At 44.9% G+C, this 23154-nt stretch overlaps 1 protein-coding gene across 4 annotated transcripts in view; it reads right to left on the minus strand.

Annotated features, from left to right (window-relative positions):
* Window positions 1-23154, minus strand: part of LOC115090693 (patatin-like phospholipase domain-containing protein 2) — a 124956-nt gene that overhangs the window by 32055 nt on the left and 69747 nt on the right. For all 4 annotated transcript variants that reach the window (XM_029600126.1, XM_029600125.1, XM_029600127.1 and 1 more), the window contains one exon: window positions 359-491. In XM_029600126.1, the coding sequence (XP_029455986.1) occupies window positions 359-491 (133 nt within the window). The remainder of the gene's footprint in view (window positions 1-358; window positions 492-23154) is intronic.

A 23154-nucleotide genomic window follows, 5' to 3' on the forward strand; every position in this document is an offset into this window, starting at 1 on the left:
ACCCCTGGCCTAGTGGTTACAGTAGTGGACTATGAACCAGGAGACCAGGGTTCGAGTCCTGCTGTCGCTCCTTGTGACCTTGGGCAAGTCACTTTACCCTCCATTGCCTCAGGTACAAAAACTTAGATTGTAAGCCCTCTGGGGATAGAGAAATACCTACAGTACCTGAATGTAAACCAGTGTGATATCTCAATTGAGACCAAATGTTGGTATATTAAAATAAATAAATAATAAATAAAAACTAGTTTACAAATATATAGATAAGATGACTAATTTCAATATATTTATGCCTATCCATCAAAGGAAGGAAATAAAATAGAGAACGCCAATGCTGAACTAAGGAAAAAAAAAGTCTCACCTTAAAGCAAAAGAATAGGCAGATTCCACTGGAAGTGTATAGGGCAGCATCATATAGGACACCGCACGCATAGGTAAAATGTTACAAAGCTGAGCATAGAGTCCTTCTTTCTCTTTACAAGCTTCCTGCAGTGCTGTAGGACAAAGTAAAAACGCATCCCTTTAGGACACATGCAATTCACAGGTGAACACATCTTCCAGGTACTATACTCATGCCACATATGGTAGTTCAATGCTTTGGAAAGCATTGGTGGTGATGAATATGGTTCGAGGGCAATCAGTGTAAATATTCTTTCCTAGTATATGACTGCTATGCAAAATTCCAGATCAATCATATGAATAGGTCTTACATAGAAACATAGAAATGACAGCAGAAGAAGACCAAACGGCTCATCCAGTCTGCCCAGCAAGTTTCGCACTTTTTTTTTCTCATACTTATCTGTTTCTCTTGGCTCTTAGTAACCTTTTGGTTCTATTTCCCTTCCACCCCCACCATTAATGTAGAGAGCAGTGTTGGAAATGCATCTAAGTGAAATATCTAGCTTAATTAGTTAGGGGTAGTAACCGCCACAATAAGCAAGCTACACCCATGCTTATTTGTTTACCCAGATTATGTAATTCAGTCCTTGTTGGTTGTTGTCTGTATATAGATCCACTTTTCTTCATTCCCCCTGCTGTTGAAGCAGAGAGCTGTGCTGGATATGCGTGAAGTATCAGACTTTCTCCCCTGCCATTGAAGGAGAGAGCTATGCTGGATATGCATTGAAAGTGAAGTATCAGGCTTATTTGGTTTGGGGTAGTAACCGCCGTAACAAGCAAGCTACTCCCCGCTATTTTGTGAATGCAAATCTTTTTTTCCACATTTCCTCTTGCCGTTGAAGCTTAGAGCAATGTTGGAGTCGCATTAACCGTGTGTATGTTTATTGAATAAAGGTATTATCTCCAGGTAGTAGCCGTCATTCCCGCGAGCCACCCACTCTTCATTCACGTCCTCTAGACTTTATGGATCCACAGTGTTTATCCCACGCCCCTTTGAAGTCCTTCACAGTTCTGGTCTTAATGTGTATTACGCAACAGTTCACCATCATGTATGGGCATACCAAACTTCCCTTCCCTTTTCAAAGAAACAAAAATAAAGAACCCTCCTCCTGCCCCCCCCCAAAAGAAAACACACAGAAAAAAAAATGTTTAACAAACAAAAAAACCCCCCAAAAAGATACTATAGAAGAGACAACACAAGAAGAGCATATGTTGAATGTAGTACCAGAAGAACATCTATAATAAACGTACACTGCTGCTTTCAGTTCTACATATGCTTTTTCCTCTACCCAAGAGATTATCTTGAAATCTCTGTCACAATTCTTCAAACTCTAGTAGTTGCTAAAATAGATTAATCAGAACACCTTATATATTAGGGTTACTTAAGCAAATGCTTCAAAAGACTCCAGGTTGTGCAACATAGTGCTGCACAGCTAATCATGGGCCCCAAACAACATGAGCAAGTTACTCTTGCACTAAACGGGTTACACTAGCTACCAATGTGTCTGCATAAAACTCCTTCAAATTGGAGAAGTTGGTTTTCAAAGCGCTCAATAAATAGCACCAGGGTACATAAGAGATAAATGAACCCATTAAGAACCAATTAGAACTATGTGTTCCTCTCGATCTGCCAGATTGAGGTTAATTAAATTCAGAGTACTAGGAACTGGGCCTTTTCTGACCAGGCCCAAAATGTTGGAATGATCTTCCAAGGATATCAGGACTTTAACTGACCTTTCTTCAGTTTTATATGTTAGTGAAGTCATTTATTCAATGTTTTTTTAATCCTGAATATTTGATGATGATTTATTAACCTCCTTTATGAAGGTGTTGGCTCGTAGGCTTGGGAGAATGGACCCAGAGATGGCGGACTGGTAGGACCAAGACACTGTGCAGAAATGAGAGGCAAAGACGTGGTCGGGCAGGCAGGGTTGAGGCAGTAGAAAAACATGGATCAGGGCAGGCAGCAGACCAGGAAGCAGGCCGGGTCTGTCAGATTCAGAATCAGGAACAGCAAGTCACAGAACTTATGAATTCAGACCTGTTACACAGGCACCTGCCCAGAGGATTGAGCTTGCCTTTATATTAAAGCAGTGGTTCTCAACCTTTTTTTGGCCAGGACAGCTGACAGATGGTTCTCACATGCGTGACACACTGAACATGTGACTGTCAAGGGGGCTATATGTAAACATACACTCTGCATCCACAGGAACCCTCTGGACTCCCAATGGGTGCAGAGCAGAATTAGGCCATTACCCATACAACTCACCATACAAAAAAAATACTTTTGTTCTGATAACTTCTCAGTAAAAAGTCAAACAAACTCCCTTTACTACCAGGACAGTAATTTACCACTAATGCATGTTCTGTTGAGAAAACACAACAAATAAGATTGATACAAATGCCTACATGCTAGTAAAACATCTCACCTCTGTCACACACACACACTGACCTTCACAAAGTACAGAAAGACCACAAATTAGAAATATGGAGACAAACTGGAATGGAAAACCAAAAAAGCCACTCTGCATGAGTGCACACCTGGAGAAATGGAAAGAGATATATAGCACCTAACATAGTCCCAGGATCTGCAATAATGCACAAAACTAATCCACACAAAGTTACACCTGTATTATGGAACACACTCAAACAGTAACAACCCTATCTATGAAAAGGCAACTCTACAAATATTATACCAGGCCCTAAACACCAATACAACACCTATTAGGAAAACAGAATAAGTCACGCTGCTATAGAGCCCCACACAGAAATAATTGTAAAGCTATACTAATAAATGTTACAAAACAGCTGATGAACAGAAAAACATCCAACAATTTAAAACTCAAAAATTGTCCAAATATCAATAAAAATATTTTAAAACAGCAGACATCACATAATACCTAATAATTAAAATGGCAGTCAATCAAGAAAAATAAACTTAAAAAGCCACCTTTACTTACCCTCTCCAGCACACACACACACACACACACACACACGCTCCCATTCACACCACCAAGAGCTCTCATTCAAGCACCCAGGTTCCCATTCACACCCACACAAACACCCGCACCCAGGCTCCCATTCTCTCATGCATGCACCAGGCCTCACAGCCACACTTCTTCCTTCGCTGCAGGAATAGGCTCCAGTTCCGCTGCAGCTTTACTCCAATGGGCCTTATTTTTTGCTGCCACCGGGATGAGCTCCCGTGGTGGCCTTGCTCTGTCACGGTTGGGCTTCTTCATCACCACAGGGATGAGCTCCTGTGGCGGTCTTGCTTCGGTGAGGTTGGGCTTCTTTGCCACCTGGACACTGCCACTCCTCCCAGCCCCCCTCAAACCACCCTACCCCGGGCTATGCAATGCCCCTGCCCCACTGGCCAGTCAGAGGCTTTCTCCCTTCTTCCTACTCCCACTGGCAGGAAGAAGGGTGGAAGTTTTCCATTGGGCAGCGGAGGAAGGAAGAAATGAGGCTTCCCATTGACCTGTGGGGGCAGGAAAAAGGGAGAAGAGAAACACAACTGGGGCAATGGAACACCGGGAGTCATGACACACCTGCCGGTGCTTGGCAACACACTGGATGAGAATCGCTGTATTAGAGTAGTGCTGATGTCATCAGTCTGCACCACAGGAAATTCTGGGTGCTGGGCCTATAAAAGTGGTAGGTTGCTGTGGGCCTTTAGTCAAAGCAGCAGGAAGCAGTAGAAGCGCTGGATGCCAGAAGACATGCTGGAGGGTCCCACGCAGGCCACAGAATACAATGCTGGGCCTGGGATCTTAAGGTACAGGACCCTCAGCCACGGTGCAGCACCACATGGTCAACATGGTATTACAACAGCAAATTAAAACTGACCGTAAGAACACAGGATGCACAATTAGGCATAGGCAGATGCAGCACATAAAAATCACTGATTTTGGCAGAGGGAGAATAAATGATTAAAAAAAAAAAAATACAGGTATATTTATTTATTTAGGGTTTTTATATACCGACTTTCTTGATATATATATATATCAAATCAAGTCTGTTTCCAAATAACACAACTATCGCCGGGGGGCGTTACATTAAACAATAAACATAATATTGAACAGAGTAACCTTAAACAATAAGTAAGGTCGTTACATTAAACCATAAACATAGTATTGAACAGAGAACGTGTAGGGTTACTTTGAACAATCAATAAGGTCCTGATGTTCTTGAGGGTATTAGGTTGGTGGTGGACTTTAAATTGCGCTATTTTGTTCTTTGACCTGTGTCGAAGTGTTCCTGCGATTCTGGAAAGGCTTGCCGGAAGAGCCATGTTTTAAGGTTTTTCTTGAAGGTTAGATGGCAAGTTTCGAGTCGAAGATCTGGCGGAAGTGAGTTCCAAGGGTGGGCCCGGCTGTGGAGAGAGCTCGTTTAGCTAGCGAGGTTTTAATTGGAGGAGTGTGTAGAGAACCTTTGTAGTTATATCTGATAGGTCTTTTTGATGTGTGAAGGCGGAGTTGCGAGGTAAGATTTAGGTGGGCGCTTCCCATAATATCCTTGTGGATCATTGATAGTGTCTTGAAGGTGATTCTAGCTTTTATGGGAAGCCAGTGGAGGTAGTGCAGAATTGGAGTGATGTGGTCTCTTCTGTTGGAGTTGGTGAGTAGCCTCACCGCGGCGTTTTGTACCATCTGTAAAGGTTTTATGGATGATAGCGGAAGACCTAACAGAAGGGAGTTGCAGTAATCTAACTTGGACAGTATTAAAGACTGGACTACTAAGCGGAAGTCATAGAAGTGAAGGAGTGGTTTAAGATTTTTTAATACTTGTAGTTTGAAGTAACATTCCTTAGTTGTGTTGTGGATGAAAGATTTAAGGTTGAATTGATTGTCGATGTGCACCCCTAAGTCTCTGACTGAAGGTGAGTGGTTGATAGGTGGATTTATGGATTGTGTTGAGTTTTGGACGTTGAAGAGTGTGTGGTTTTCTTCGGGCGAGATGATGAGGATTTCTGTTTTATTAGTGTTGAGTATAAGGTTGAGGCTGGATAACAAGGATTTGATGGATAATAGGCAATTGTTCCAATGCGCCCAGGTTTTTTGGAGTGATTCTGTGATGGGAAGAAGTATCTGAATGTCATCGGCGAAGATATAGTGTTTTAGCTTGAGGCTGGAGAGTAGGTGGCAGAGCGGAAGCAGGTAGATGTTAAAAAGGGTAGGAGAGAGTGAAGAACCTTGAGGTACTCCTCTGGTTGATTTGATAGGAGGAGATTCTATATTATTTATCTTGACTTTGTAGTATCTGTTTTCTAGGAATGATTGAAACCAACTGTGGGCTTCTCCTTGGATTCCTATGTCCGAAAGCCGCTCGAGGAGGATTTCATGATTTACGGTGTCAAATGCGGCGGATAAGTCAAGAAGAGCGAGGAGGTACACAAACATGGAAAAGTGTTCTCTCACACACACACACACACACACACACACACACACATACAGTTGCTTTCTTACTACTGGGGCAGTATTGTCAAAAACTAATGATAGTGATAATTAACCTTGTTTACCCCCAAGTATTAATAATCTTGATTATTTTAAATTAACTCATTGTTAGATGTATTAGGCCTGAATAGAAGAGATATTTTTGGCAAAGGGTTTATAGGGTTCAATGGGGTGAATAATTGGGTGTTGTCTATGTGAGTTTTATTGATTGTTTTGTTTTATATACACTACATGCATTTACTGTAACCCAGTGAGCACCATTTGGATAAACGAAGCAGGATATAAATCACAACATTCGATACAGGAAGTTCCCTGTACGTACTGGATCAGTGCAGACCCTGGGTTACGTCACCAATCCAGCAGAGGGAGGCAGACAAAGATTCTACTGATTCTGACATATACCCTGGGGTCAAACCTGCAGTCCATCAGTATTTCTCTGTCTCCCAGGAGAGGTGGATGTGCCTAACCCTGCAGTCTGTTGTTTTTTTTTGTCAGGTTGTTTAGGAATTATTTTTAGTAAGGTTGCTAGGTCTTTTGTTTGCGTGAGACTGTTCCTTTAAGATTAAAAAAAAAAAAAAAAAAAAAAAGTTCAGCGGTCTAACTTTTGTTAGCAGCCACCTCACTGCCTCCCACAGGAGGTCGGAAGGTCCTGAAGGGACTATCCCTCCTGGTTCTGAGGTCGCAGGAGTTGGGGAGGTTATTTACCCAGCAATCATTCCTGGGTCAGGGTGATACCGGGGGGGGGGGGGGGGGGCCGGCTCACTCACCCTATTTGGAGCAGCTCCTGGGGTCTGTGGCATTTTGGCAGGTAAAAAAAAAAAAAAAAAAAAAAAATATATATATATATATATATATATATATATATATATACACATACACACTATTTTCTTCTTTCTGCCGGCAGCTTTTGTTGTGGTTTATTTCAATCATTCAGTGTTCAGCTGCGCTGTCGTTTTTACTTTTCGCGTCGGGGTGTTCTTTATTCTTTTTCTTTGAGCCGTTTTTTCTATTGATGCTGCGCGGCGCAGCCTGCTGCGCGTGTGGAGATGCGCGTGCGGCTCTCAAGGGAGAGTCTCTGCTCTGCTTGCCTCCCCGATGGGGAAGGCCCACCTATTTTGACCGCGAAAGATGCTAGTCGGCCGGCTCGCGCGGCCCCGAAGCCTCTGCGCAGCTACTCCCCTACTCCGGACCCGTTTCGCTGCAGTGCTGGTACGGAAGATTTGTTAAGTACTATGTGAGCGGCGACACAGCAGGCCATGCAGGGAGCATCGGATTCGCCTCCCTTGTCGCCGCAGCTGGCAGTTCCTGGTGGGGACAAGTAGTGCGAAGATGAGACAGGTTTAGACGAGGAGAACCTCAAGGAGGCCTCAAATTCCTCTTCCACCTTTTCAGGGGATTTTATCAGGTTTCTCCATAAGGCCTACAAGTCCATTACAAGTCTATTATTTTAGGAGATTTCAACATGCATGTTGATTCTTCCACTCCAACACCTAACTGCGAAGCCCTCCTATCTTCCTTCACAGCCATGGGCTTCAAGCAAATTATAAATAAACCTACTCACAAAGCGGGCCACACACTGGACCTCATTTTCACAAATGAATCCATCCTGCCTACGTCCCCCCCCCCCCCCCTCCTGCACCCCCATCCCTTGGTCGGACCATTCACTGATCTCTACCGAATTATCTATAAAAAAAAAAAAATGGACGCCCCACATCTCCAAAACAATACATTTCAGAAAACCATGCTCCAGAGACAACCTTGACTCCCACCTCTCCACGGATCTACCTAACTTGAATATCTCTGATGCTGACGCTGCTATGACTTCATCGCTCAACATCACGAACTCCATAGCAAACAAAATATGTCCCATGACACCTAAGGAAATTAGCCCAGCCAGCCTCAACAAAAAACCTTGGTTCTCAGCAGAATTCAAGAAGCTCAAACAAGACCTACGACACAAGGAACTACATTGGCGTAAGGATCCCACACCCACCTCGCAAGCCTCCTACAAAACCTGCATGAACCACTATTTTACGCACCAAGAAAGACTTCTTCGTCAAAAAAATCCATAGCTTTCTCTATGACCCTAAAGCTCTATTTTCTTATGTCTCAGTACTCACTAAACCGGTCCCACCAACCACCCCAGAAGACGAAGCCCAAAATAAATCCACGGAATTGGCCATATTCTTCGAGAAAAAAAATCAACAGCTTACTAGCACCACTGATCACGTCAGCCAACCAACCTTCTCCTGTATACAACCCACCCCTATCTACCCAAAAACAGTCACTCGAATCATTCGAACTCACATCTTCCCTGGAAATCGAATTCATACTTAAGAACATGAAGCCTTCGTCCCATCCTTCCGACCTCATTCCCACTAAACTCTTACTTACCATCCCCAACACCATAGCCAAGCCTCTAGCAGATATTATAAACTGCTCCCTTTCCCAAGGATCTGTCCCTGACTCCTTGAAACTTGCATCACTCAAACCTCTACTCAAGAAACCCAACCTGGATCCAGATAACCCCGCTAACTTCCTGCCCATCGCCAATCTACCATTTATCGCCAAACTAATAGAAAAAGTAGTCAACAATCAACTCTCCGATTACCTCGACGTCCACAACATTCTCTACCCTTCCCAGTTCGGATTCCGGAAACGCCTAAACACGAAATCCCTTCTAATCTAATCTAATCGCTTACAGACAACATCCTAATGGCCTAGATAAAGGCCAATCCTATCTATTGGCTCTACTCGACATCTCAGCAGCATTCGACACCGTGAACCACTCAATTCTCATCAACTGACATTCGGACATCGGCATCTCTGGCACCGCCCTCAGCTGGTTTAAATCTTTCCTCAATAACAGGATCTACAAGGTCAGAATAAACAATAAACAATCCCTCCCTGTTTCTGCCACTCACGGAGTACCTCAGGGCTCGTCTCTTTCCCCTACACTGTTTAACATTTATCTGCTTCCCCTTTGCCAGCTTCTATTAACTCTTAAACTGACCCACTTCATCTACGCTGACGATGTGCAGATCTTGATCTCCATCTCAGATCCCATCGCCGAAACCCTAAATTTCTGGAACAGTTGTCTTCACTCCATCAACCGTCTCCTCTCCAGCCTCAACCTTGTCTTCAACACTTCCAAAACTGAGCTCCTTTTTATCTCTCCTAATGACTGCAACCCCCTCGTCAGCAACCCCATCATCCCATCAGTGAACCATGTGAGAGACCTAGGAGCTATTCAAGACACCCGAATGAATTTCAAAAAATTTATAAACACCACCACAAAAGAATGCTTCCATAAGCTACATGTGCTAAAACAGCTCAGACCCCTCTTACACCATCACGATTACCGCTCAGTCCTCCAGGCCATACTGTTTTCAAAAATAGACTACTGTAATGCTTTACTCCTCGGCCTTCCTGCCTCCACAACTAAACCATTACAGATGATACAGAACGTCGCAGCTCGGATCTTAACCAATTCCAGGCGAAGAGACCATATCAACCCTATCCTCAAAAACTTACACTGGCTTCCCATCAACTATAGAATCCTGTTTCAGACCATGACCATTATCCACAAAACCATCTATCTTCAATCTACACTCCAACTTAAAATTTCACTCAACCTTTACTCCTCTGCAAGACCGATCAGAGCGGCATATAAAGGATCTCTACACGAACCCCCCACGAAATCCTCACGTCACCCCTTCATTAGGAAACGTGCACTGTCCACTGCTGGACCCTCCCAATGGAATTCATTACCACCAGAGCTTCGACAGGAACAATGCTTTTCAAACTAGCCTTCCCCTAATCAATTCATAACCCCCTGTCAGTTCCACTCTGCTCCATTATAACTTTAGTAACTCTGGCTACCCTCCGGCTCCTAACTATTATTAGGCATGCCACCCCGATAGATTCGCAGCTCCTACCCCCCCTCACATATCGCATGTTCTTTCTCGCTCCCCCCCCTGCCCTGATCCCAACATTTCCCTTCCAACCTTATCACCACCCCCATCAATCCTATGGAGATTTACGCACACCGAAGAACTAACTAACTGTTTGATCTCCTACTTGGTTACTTGTCAAGTTAAGTTTATAATCGAATTATTGTTTCACTATATTAACACTATGTTTAGCCTATTCTTCCTTGCTCTCATCTCCAATTGCAACACCCTGTTTTTTGTAACTTCTTCCTACTCGTTTGGTTATACCCTGTTATGCTGCAAACCGGTACGATAAATATCTTATCTTGAGCATCGATATATTAAAAGTTTCGAAATAAAAATAAATAAATAAGTCCAAGAAGGAGCAAAGAAAATACAGAGTGCGCTCATCTGTGCAGGGTCTGAAGGTCCGCTCCTCCAAACGTTCAAGATCAAGCGGTTTTGGTTCTGATTCAGCTCCAAAGCATCCCCTTCGCTCAGGCCCAGCTCATTCCACTATTTCTACTTCGGATGACTCCGAACAGGACCCTTTGTTTATCCAGGACAAGTCCCTGCAGGATGTGGATCTCGGAGGAGATCCTGGTCAGGGCAATAGTTCTGCCCCTCACATTACGGACGGGGATGATCCCAAAGTGGTCCGCCTTTTTAGGAGGGAGGAACTTAGTCCTTTGATTCCAGCAATTTTACTTGAATTGGATCTTGAGGCTCTGAAGAAGGATTCTCGGATGGGTGATATCGATCCAGTATTGCTGGGCCTTAGGGGTCAGATGACGTCCTTTCCATCTTTCTCTCACTGACTTTTTGTACCGGGAGTGGGACACTCTTGAATTAGGTCTTAATGGTAGGGCGGGCCATGGACAAGCTATATCCATTACCGGAGGAGGACTTGAAGGTTTTGAAGCTTCCCCAAGGTAGATGCCACAGTGTCAGCGGTCACTAAGAGGACAACTATTCCAGTGTCGGGAGCTACGGCCCTTAAAGATCTACAGGACCGTAAACTGGAGGTACTGCTCAAACAAATTTTTGAGGTTTCTGCACTCGGTGTACGGGCGGCTATGTGTAGTAGCTTGGATTTGCGAGCTGGCCTGCGTTGGGTCCAGTCGTTGCAAAACAATTCTTCCCTCTCTGACAAGGAGGTAGCACAAGTTGGTCGATTGGAGGCTACTGTTGCCTACAGCGCAGATGCTTTATATGATCTTCTCAGGACTTCGGTTCGCTCTATGGTGTCATCAGTGTCAGCTCGCAGACTCCTCTGGTTGAGGAATTGGTCGGCAGACGCATCCTCAAAGGCTCAGTTGGGAGCTTTGCCCTTTAAGGGAAAATTGCTCTTTGGGAAGGACGTGGAAGACATGATTCTGTCCTTAGGAGAGAATAAGATTCACAAATTACCGGAGGATCGTCCTAGAGCTCGAAGTTCCTTTTCATCCCGCTCTCATTTTTGGTCTGGTCGAAGATGCCGTTCTTCTCATCCATTGGCTCCACCTGCTAAGCAGTCTTCGGGTAGGCAACAGAATTGGCCTCAGTCCTTTCATGGCCACCATTTTGGAAGACCGGGAAATTCCCAAGCTGCAGGTGGAGCAAAATCTGCCCAATGAGATAGGGCCGGTCCATTCCCCGGTTCCGGTTATAGGAGGCAGGCTGTCTCTGTTTTATGGAGAATGGACCAGATGGACGTCAGATCAGTGGGTTCTCATAGTGATAAGTCAAGGTTATGCTTTAGAATTTGTTCGGCAGCTTCACAACAGATTTCTGGTTTCACCATGTTCTTACCTGGAAAAACGTCGGGTAGTAAAGGACTCTGCAGAGTTTGAGCGACCTCTGAGCTATCGTTCCAGTTCCTCGACCAGAGCAACTGAGAGGTCGTTAGTCAATTTACTTTGCTGTTCAAAAAAAAAAAAGAAAAAAAAGAAAAAGGGAGCTTTTTGTCCCATTCTCGACCTCAAAAGAGAGTCAACCGTTATCTACGGATTCCCAAGTTTCGAATGGAAACTCTCAGGTCAGTCATACCCTCTGTACACAAGGGAGAGTTTCTAGCATCTCTGGATCTCACCGAGGCCCATCTTCACATCGGCATTCGCTCCGATCATCAGAAGTTTCTCAGATTTTGCATTCTAGGACAGCATTATCAATTTAGGGCTCTCCTGTTCGGGTTAGCCACAGCTCCCAGAACATTTACCAAAGTAATGATTATGGTGGCAACACAACTCAGAAAGGAGGGTCTTTTGGTCCATCTGTACCTGGACGACTGGTTAATTCGGGCAAAGTCGGAGTCTCTGTCGCTCAACGGTCAGCAGAGTCATCGACCTCTTGCAACCTCTAGGCTGGGTGATCGAGGACAAGAATCACCTAGTTCCTTCGAGGTCGCTGGAATTTCTGGGCGCACTCTTCGATAACTCTTCATGGGAAAGTGTACCTTCCAGAACATCGCCTTCTCAAGCTGCAAGCGCAAATCCGAGACTTATTGTCCATTCCTATACCACATGTATGGGATTATTTGAGAGTTCTCGGTTCAATGATATCCACTCTAGAGTTGGTTCACTGGGCCTTTGTGTATATGAGGCCACTACAGTCCACATTGCTTTCCCGCTTTCGGAACAATACTGCCTTCCCCTTACAGAGAAGGCTCGATCCAGTCTGGATTGGTGGTTACAGGCGGTCAATCTACGGCAAGGAGTTCCTCTAGAGATTCCGGAGTGGACTGTCGTCACCACGGATGCCAGTCTTTCAGGCTGGGGAGCGGTATGTCAGAAACATCTGTTCAGGGACAGTGGTCCAGCGAAGAAGCGTGGTGTTCGATCAATCGGTTAGAGACCAGAGCGGTACATTTGGCGTTGCATGCTCTTCAACCTCTCCTTTGCGGGAAGTCTGTACGGATTCTCTCTGACAATGCGACCACGGTAACATACATCAACTGCCAGGGATGAACTCGAAGCCATCTGGTGGCATGAGAAGCGCAACAGCTGACCACCTGGGCAGAACATCTGCTCAGCATCGCAGTTTCTCACATCGCCAGAGTAGACAACGTCCAAGCCAACTTCCTCAGTCGTCATCATCTCGACCCGGGGGAGTGGGAACTGTGCGAAAAAGCCTTTCAGATGATATGCAACAGGTAGTCCAGACCGGCAATGGATCTCATGGCAACATTCCAGAATTCCAAAGCCCCTCGGTTCTTCAGCCGCAGGAGGGAAAGAGGAGCGGAAGGAGTAGACGCTCTGGTCGTTCCTTGGCCAAAGGACGTTCTTCTCTATGTGTTTCCACCATGGCCTCTGATCAGCAAGGTCCTGCGTCGGATAGAGCTTCAACGAGTTGACGTTGTTTTAGTGGCTCCGGAGTGGCCACGCCATCCGTGGTTCGCGGATTTGATCAGTCTGGCGCTGGACGGTCCCCTATGATTTCAGGATCTGTCATGCCTCTTGTCTCATGGTCCCGTTTGTTTGGAAGAGGTCGAACGCTTCTGTCTAGCGGCATGGTTTTTGAGAGGCGCCGGTTAAAGAACAAAGGTTATTCCGATGCTGTGGTGTCTACTTTATTGTGTTCTCGTAAGCCTTCTACATCATTGGAGTATGTAAGAGTGTGGACAGTTTTCGAAACTTAGTGTATGGAGCACTAATTAGATCCAGTGTAGGCTTCCATATCGGATATTTTTTTTTTTTTTACAAGATGGCTTAGTGAAAGAGGTTTGTCCTGCAGTTCCTTACGAGTCCAAGTTGCAGCTCCTGGATGCTTTCGGGGTAAGATACGTGGATTAATCTTTGGCGGCGCATCCGGACGTGGCTCGTTTTCTCCAAGGCACAAAGCATCTATGTCCTCTGTTCTGGAACACTTGTCCTGCATGGAGTTTGAATTTGGTTCTCAGGGCTCTGTGCATGGCACCTTTTGAACCCCTTCCTCCGGACGCCACAGCGAGACGAGGGCGACTCGGAGCGGTGCCAGGCCTGCGCGATCGGCGCTGGAGTCCCGCCGGGGTAAGGCCTGCTTAACTGCACACTTACCCACGACCGCCTCCGACCCCGACCACGAGGCAGCCCCTGCCTTCCGCCGCTGTCTCGCCATCCTGCCGACCTTCCTCCGCCGCCGAGGGAACACGCTGCACGCTGCCAACGTCCAGCCAATCAGGGGACAGCCCTGATTGGCCTTTAAAGCTGAGAACCTCCCAGGCGCCGCGCGACAAAGGAGCCTGCTCCTTTGTGCGCTCCTTCGTGCACTCCCTATGTGTACTCCCGCATACTTTTCTGCTTCCACAACCCTCCCCACCAATCCCTCCACAACCCTCAGCAACCTTCCAACCCCTATATTTGCCTCCCATCACTCAACCCATGAATCTACTAAAGGCAATCACACAACTCACAACAATCTAACCCTACACACAAAAAACACACACAATGGCCTTAGCCCAATACATCCCCAAACTACCTCATCGCTACAACCAGCACCACACTCCTAAAGCCACACCCATCACTAGACGCCTCACCAAAATCCACACCAACCCTAACATACCCTATACCACAATCACACTCATTACACTACTCCTCATCAATGCACAATCGATCACCAAAAAAATGCCAATCATCCATGACATACTCACAGACGACCAACCAGACATATTCTGCATAACCGAATCCTGGCTGAAACACTCCGACTCTGTACTACTCAATCAACTACCCAGAAATACATACAACATATTCTCCATACCCAGAAGCAAAAGAAAAGGAGGTGGCCTACTATTCCTAGCTCACAAAAAACTTAAATTCTCCTCCCACTCCCTTAACTTACCACCTCCACTAGAAACCAACCTATTCAAATCTAAACATCTCCAAATCCTCCTCCTCTACGCCCCACCTGGATGCCTACAGCACAACCTCTCACCCCTAATCGAATCCATCACAACCCACATCAACTTACAAGAGCCAGCCATTATACTAGGAGACTTCAATCTCCATATCGACTCCCATCCAATTTCTCCCACCAGTGAACTACTCCTATCCACCAGGTCTGCCATTGGATTCACCCAAATCATCAACACGCCCACACAAAAAGCGGGCCACACCCTGGACCTAATCTTCCTAAACAACAAAATATCCGCAACTGGACCACCCTCCACAACCCCCATCCCATGGTCCGACCACAGCCTCATACAAGCCAAGCTTCAACTCCAATCAAACCCACAAAAAACAGACAACCGAATCATCGAATTCACCAAACCATGCTCCAGTGAAGATATCGCCGAACTGTTACTGGAGGCACTAAAAACAATCAACCTAAATGACGCCAACACCGCCACAAACTCCTGGATATCCATCAACGCAGACATAGCCAACACATTATGTCCCACGATAAAAAAGGAAATCAAACAATCTACAAAGCAAAAAGCCCCATGGTACACCCAAGAACTGAAAACCTCAAAGCGAACACTGAGACAAACTGAAAAACAATGGAGACGAACCCCCACCTCAAACCTGAAAGACAAATACAGAACGCTACTACACAACTATACAACAGATCTCAACACAGCAAAGCGCAATTTCTACACGTCAAGAATTCATGATTACCAATTTAACCCAAGGACCCTCTTCGCCTATGTCAAAGATTTAACCAACCCCATCCAAAATGACACAACGCCTAACTCCAGCAACATCTCCAGCGAAAAACTAGCTCAATTCTTCAAGGACAAAGTCGACAACATTATTGCCAAGATTCCCCAAACCCACAATGACCCCACTGCCATCCACCCCCCCATTCACATATGGTCACAATTCGCACCTGTTGCTTCTACAGAAATCGAACCCATCATCAAAAAAACCAACCCTGCATCCCACCCATTAGACCCCATCCCCGTCAAAACCCTAAAACTCATCAGAGAGATCATTGTCAAACCAATAACCTACATCATCAACTTATCCCTCAAACAAGGAATCTTCCCAGAAAAACTCAAAAATGCCATCATCAAACCAATCATCAAAAAACCTCAACTCGACAAATCAGACCCAGCAAACTACAGACCAGTCTCTAACCTCCCATTCCTAGCAAAAATCATAGAAAAAACAGTCAACAATCAACTTACAAACCACCTTGAAACCCATAATGTTCTTCAGTCAGCACAGCACGGTTTCAGAAAATTCCTCAGCACTGAAACCCTCCTCCTCTCCCTCACTGATACCATCCTCAGAGGCCATGACAAAGGCAAATCGTTCCTCCTGATACTCCTTGACATTTCAGCCGCCTTTGACACCATCAATCACAGAACACTCCTCGCCAGACTTAAAGAAATTGGTCTTCAAGACACCACAATCAAATGGTTCAAATCCTACCTCTCAAACAGATCCTACATCGTCAAGACAAACTCATCCGAATCCTCTCAAGTGCCCCTCACTCATGGGGTCCCACAAGGTTCTTCCCTTTCCTCAACCCTCTTTAACATTTACCTCCTCCCACTATGCAAATACCTTTCAGATGCAAACCTCACCTACTTCGTCTATGCAGACGACATACAAATACTTCTCCCCATAAACAAGTCCATCCAACTCACCATGGAAAAATGGAACAACCTCAGCTCAAATCTATCCCAATTACTATCCCAACTATCACTATGCCTCAACCAAGCCAAAACAGAAATCCTTCACATCCACGATGACCGTCCCTCTTCTCCCCTCAAGTGCACCCCCTCCAACCACCCAGGAACCTCAATCAACACGAAAGTGCCACAGATCTCACAAATCTCACTCACTCCATCCACAAGAAACCTAGGAGTAACAATTGACAGCCAACTCAACTTTAAACGACACATCTCCAATACAATTAAGGATGGTTTCTTCAAACTCCAAACCCTGAAAAAACTTAAACCCCTTCTCCAAGCGCACGACTTCCGAACAGTCCTTCAATCAATTATCCTCTCAAAACTCGACTACTGCAACTCCCTTCTCATCGGCCTACCAGAAATCCACATCAGACCCCTCCAAGTTCTACAAAATGCCGCCGCCAGAATCATCACCAACAACAAAAAATCCTCCCACATCACACCTACCCTCAAAGAACTCCACTGGCTACCCATCACACAAAGAATCCATTACAAAACACTCACCCTCATGCACAAAAAAATACACAACAACAAAATGAACTGGCTAAACAACGCAATACATCCACACCCCACACAAAGAACCCTCAGATCCACCAACACTGGCCTCCTAGCCATCCCCAATCTCAAATCTGCACACCTCAACGCTACCCGCAAACGAGCCATAACAATAGCGGGACCCACCCTATGGAACACCCTCCCCACCTGTCTCAGAAATGAACCATCACTGCAAACCTTCAAAAAACACCTTAAAACATGGCTGTTTTTAAAAGCCTTCCCACCCGACCCTTAACCTGCCCGAACGCAACACACCTCATCCCATACTCAGTCTTCTCACCCCCCTGAATCCCTCACTCCACTACCTCCCACCCCACCTTCCCCCCTCCCTTCCCTCACCCCCCCTCCCTCCTTTATTCCTAAATTACTTTACCAACAAGTCCCTAATCCTAAATATTTTATCAACAACACATTCATGTACATATGTTATTCCTATAACCTTTTGTTATATCCTATAACCTTTTGTTCCATGTACTACTGTTATAATATGTTATAATTGTTTTTTGGTTACCATGTTATAATGTAAAATAGGACGGACTACGCCCTATTCTCTTGGTTATCTGGAAACCGATGTGATATCTCGATTGAATGTCGGTATATAAAAGAAATAAATAATAATAATAATAATATGACTTTGCAAGATCTTATGTTGAAGGTGGTTTTCCTTGTGGCCATTTCCTCAGCTTGTAGAATTTCGGAGTTACAGGCCTTGTCCTGCAGAGAGCCCTATCTTAGAATTTCCGATACGGGAGTTTCCTTACATACTGTGCCTTCTTTTTTACCCAAAATTGTTTCTTATTTCATTTAAATCAGTCGGTGGATCGTACGGATCCTTCCTCTAAGGACCACAAAAAACTGGATGTGCGACATGTGCTGTTGCGTTATCTTTAAGTTACCAACAGTTTTCGAATGTCAGATCATCTGTTTGTTCTGTGGAATGGTCCTCGTAAGGGTCATAAAGTCTCCAGGGTTATGATTGCTCGCTGGTTAAAGGAGACCATACGGTCAGCTTATCTTCTGGCTTGTCGAGATCTTCCGGAAGGTTTGAGTGCTCATTCCACTAAGTCGCAAGCTACATCATGGGCGGAGTGTCAACAGGTTTCTCCTCAGGAGATTTTGTAAGGCAGTGACTTGGAAGTCGCTGCACACTTTTGCTCGTCATTACTGTTTAGATGTCCAGGCTCTGAGATCGGCAGCCTTCGGGGAGAGTGTTCTCCGAGCGGGACTCTCTGGGTCCCACCCCAAGTAAAACAGCTCTGGTACATCCCATGGTCTGGACTGATCCAGGTACGTACAGGGAAAGGAAAATTGGTTCTTACCTGCTAATTTTCGTTCCTGTAGTACCATGGATCAGTCCAGAGGCCCGACCTGTATGTCTGTGTATAGCAATTATTTTTTTTGGAGAGTCCGCTCATTCACTGTTTTTGTGTATAAACCGCATTTCATGCTGTCTACTTTCTCAATGTTTGATTGTTTATTTCCACAGTTCCTCAGGATTCTGCTTCCACTTAGGATTTGTGAGTAGCAAGTATGTTATAGAGTTTAGTTAGCCAGTTAGTTTTATTGGTTAGATTTCTGCTTTGATATCGTTCAATACTGATGGTCTGCAGGTGGCACCCCAGGGTATACGTCAGTCAGTAGAATCTCTCTCTGCCTCCCTCTGCTGGATTGGTGACATAACCCATGGTCTGAACTGATCCATGGTACTACAGGAATGAAAATTAGCAGGTAAGAACCAATTTTCCTTTTATACTTTTAAAGAAAAGTAAAAGTACTTCATAGGTGTGAATAGCCTTTTTTAGGTAAAGATTTATTTCACATTAGCGAGACACTCTTACTGGTAGATATTTGGTACATAAGAACTTAAGATATGCCATACTGGGTCAGAACAAGGGTCCATCAAACCCAATATCCTGTGTCCAACAGTGGCCAACCAAGTCACAAGTACCTGGGCAAGTACCCAATCATTAAATGAATAGATCCCAAGCTACTAATCCTTATTAATAGTTTATGGACATCTGCTCTAGGAACTTATCCAAACCTTTTTTAAACCCAGTTACACTAACTGCCCTGACCACATCCTCTGGCAATGAATTCCAGAGCTTAATTATGCATCAAGTGAAAAAGAATTTTTTCCAATCTGTTTTAAATGAGCTACTTGCTAACTTCATGGAATGCTTCCTATTCTTGTATTATCCGAAAGAATAAATAACCGATTCACATTTACGTGTTCAAGTCTTTTCATGATTTTGCAGACCCCAATCATATCCCCCCTCATCCGTCTCTTCTCCAAGCTGAACAGCCCTAACCTCTTTAGCCTTTCCTCATAAGGGAGCCAATTCCATCCCTTTTATCATTTTGGTTGCCCTTCTCTGTACTTTCTCCAGTGCAACTATATCTTTTTTGAGATGCGGCGACCAGAACTGCACACAGTATTTAAGGTGCGGTCTCACAATGGAGCAATACAGAGGCATAATGACATCCATGTTATTTGCCATTCCCTAACTAATAATTCCTGACATTCTATTTTCTTTTTTGACCACCACAGCACACTGAGCCGATGATTTCAATGTATTATCTACTATGATACCTTGATCTCTTTCCTGGGTGTTAACTCCTAATGTGGAATCTAACTGTGTAACCACAGCAAGAGTTATTTTTCCCTATATGTATCACCTTGCACTTGTCCACATTAGATTTCATCTGCCATTTGGGTGCTTAATCTTCCAGTCTCACAAGGTCCTCCTACAATTTATCACAATCCTCTAGAGATTTAACTACTCTGTATAATTTTGTGTCATTTGCAAATTTAAGCACCTCACTCATTATGCTCCTTTCCAGATCATTTAGAAATATATTTAAAAAACACCAGCTTGTAGGAAGACAAGATCAGTTTCTTTACTTTTACTGGTGATCGTGGGGCTGAATTAGCCATGCTGTCATGGGATCTGTCAATCAGGTCTGGGAGGCAGAGCTTTAACAAGCAGAGATTAGATTTTTGGTCTCTGTGGCTGCGCGTGTGTTCCCGCACAGGAAAGTAACAGATTCTCCTCAGTCTTTTTTTCTGTGAGCGGGATCGCATGCAGGGCTGACTTCTCTTCAGCGTTTATTGTTTTTCTAAAGAAATGTAAAAAAAGTCAGGGTTTAAACCCTGTACCTGTGGCAAGGTAATGTCGGTCACGGATTGCCATGACCGATGTTACCGATGCCTGGGGCCAGAACACAATTTAAAAAATTGTGAATTTTGTGCCCGAATGTCCCCAAGAGCCCAAAAACAGCGGGCTTATAGGATTCGGGAGCTTTTCAGTTTTTCGGAGCCATCTGAGGCTCATTCTTCACCTGGCCCCTCGACAACGACGACTCCATTACAAAAACAAGCGTTGTCGTGGGATCCTCAACCCTCCAGGCATGGAGGTAAGGACTTGCCGAAACAACATAGGCCATCGGATCCGAGAGGACCGACAGAGCCTCAGAGGTCGGCGCGGGAAACAACGGCGCTTAGAACTTCGGTGCCTAGAACTTATGCGCCCAAAGTACCTTTCGCACCTAAATCACCATCGGCGCATAAACCTTCTGCGCCCAAACAGACATCGGCGCACACAGCGCAGACAACATCAGCGCACCCGGTGCCGGAGCCGTCTGTGCACAAGTCGACATATGCACATAATCTACAAAAAACATCGGCGCACATGGCGCCGAAGGCATTGGAGCACACGACAAGGAGGAAATCGAAGCACAGTGAACTTCATCAATCCAAACACCCATATCATTCAATACCACATGGGTTAAAACAAAAACAGTCTCCAGAGGTACTGCATTCCACCTCTTCAGATTCCAATTTCACAGAGGTGAAATCAAAACGTATAAGACAATCACCGTCAGGAAGTGGAATCCATACAGGACGCCATCACCATAGGCGGTCACATCACTCACATCAAAAACCTGGGAAGACGAGGGATACATGGGAAGTGAGCCCTTCTAGGTCATCCCACACACGAAGTGCAGATAACTTATCTCGTAGAGACATAATACAAATCACTTCCTCTGCTGCATCTACATCCTCAAATAATTCTGTTAGGACCACAGACGGCAGGAGGGGGCAGAAGTATGAGGTGCCAAGTGCTCCCCCTCAAATTCCTCCGATGCAACCTAAACTGTGTGAGTTACCGAAACAATCTGGTCATTCAACAATGCCACCTCAAACAAAATAGGCATTTTTTCAATTATCCCAATCGTTAGCAGGTTTTTACGAAACACTTCAATCATCTTTTAAGATGTCTAACGAACTATCTGTGAGTTCTCCGGAACACAATATACATACCTCTAGAGAACCGTCGGTGGAGCCTCCGGCATCCCCAATAGCACAAAGTCCATTTTCACCAATTCAACAGCAAGATACACCTATCGATTCTCTGTCTCCGCAAACATCCCCATCGTCATCTACCGGATTCCCATCGGATCCGCAGGAACAACTGCACAAACCGTATTCCCCTCCAGAGGACCTAACATACCCAAAAATTTAGAAAAATTAGGTACGATATTACATCTGGAGGTACAAAAGGAGACTGACCCTAGATCAGAAACCTTTGGTTTCCTAAAGATTTTTGACACTCCGGGACAACTAACATCTCTCCCACCACAGGAACTGTTACACCTTACTCTCTGTCAGCGGTTTCAAAGAAAACGGACATAAAATTTTGCATGCGAAAAACATCACCTTACTCTATGCCGCAACTACCACATGCTTCAATTGTGGTAGAGCCTGCAATGCAAAGATTCAAAAAAGCAAAGTCGCATACCTCATATCCACCAGGCAGAGACAACCGATATTTATTTATTTATATTTGTTTAGGGGTTTTTATATACCGGGATACGTTGGGAACATCAGCTCGGTTTACAGTTAACGTAATGCAGCAAGGAGCTTTACAATGAACAGATAATATGTATAAAGAGAAGATTAACTGTGAAAGGGGAGGGAGCATAAAGGGGGAATTACTAGGCATATATACAGTAATGATTGTATTAACTGTGAAAGAGTAGGGAATTACAGAGGGGATTACAAGGCATATAAATGAGTCATTTACAAAAGGCATTTAATAGGCTTATATACAGTAATGATTTGGTTAACTGTGAATGAGGAGGGAATTTGCAGGAGGGGATTACAAGGCATATATCTGGGTCATAATTACGATATTTAAGCTTGGCATATTTAGAGGGGGGAGGGTGCAGGGGGGTAAATAGCGGGAAGCTCAGGATCAGTTGTAAGCCTGTTTAAAGAGCCAGGTCTTGAGGTTCAGTTTGAATCTTTTAGGGCAAGATTCTTGGCGAAGACTAGGGGGTATCTTGTTCCAGAGGGTGGGTCCGGCGAGGGAGAGGGCACGTTCTTTGGTGGATTTAAGTCTGGACAGTTTAGGTGAGGGAGTGTGCAGCAATGCGAGGTGTTGAGCTCTGGTGGGTCGGTCATGGGTACGGAGTTAGAGGTGTTCTTGAACCAGGGCATGTCTTGGTTGTAGATGGCTTTGTGGATGATGGTTAGCGATTTGTAAATGATCTGGGAGTTGATGGGCAGCCAGTGTAAGTCTTGAGGACCGGGGTGATGTGGTTGTCACAGTGGACATTGGTGAGGATGCGTGCGGCAGAGTTTTGGAGCATCTGAAGGGGCCGGAGGGCACATTTAGGGAGGCCTAGGAGGATGGCATTGCAATAATCAAGTTTGGCTAATATGGTGGCTTGGAGGACTGTGCGGAAGTCATTAATGGAGGAGCAGGGGTTTCAGTTTTTTTTTAGCATGTGGAGCTTGAAGAAGCTGTCTTTCAATGTGGAACTGATAAATTTTTTTAGGTTGAGGTGGTTATCTAGGATGACACCAAGGCTGCGAGTGTGTTGAGCAAAGGAGTTGGTGGGGTGAGATGAATAGGAGCTCCGTTTTGGATGTGTTAAGGGCAAGGTAATTGTCGGCAAGCAGGGAGCTGATGGATGCGAGGGCATATTCCCATGTTTTTAAGGCCTTGGGTATGGTATCAGTTACAGGAATGAGGACCTGAACATCATCCACGTATATAAAGTGCGGAAGTCCGAGTCGGGATAGGAATTGACAGAGGGGAAGGAGGTATATATTGAATAGGGTGGAGGAAAGAGAGGAGCCTTGGGGAACACCCTGGAACAGATTGATAGGTTTGGATTCGCAGTGCCCACTTTTAACTCAGTATTATCTGTTGGA

This window comes from Rhinatrema bivittatum, chromosome 4 (assembly GCF_901001135.1).
Source record: "Rhinatrema bivittatum chromosome 4, aRhiBiv1.1, whole genome shotgun sequence".
Taxonomy (NCBI): Eukaryota; Metazoa; Chordata; class Amphibia; order Gymnophiona; family Rhinatrematidae; genus Rhinatrema; species Rhinatrema bivittatum.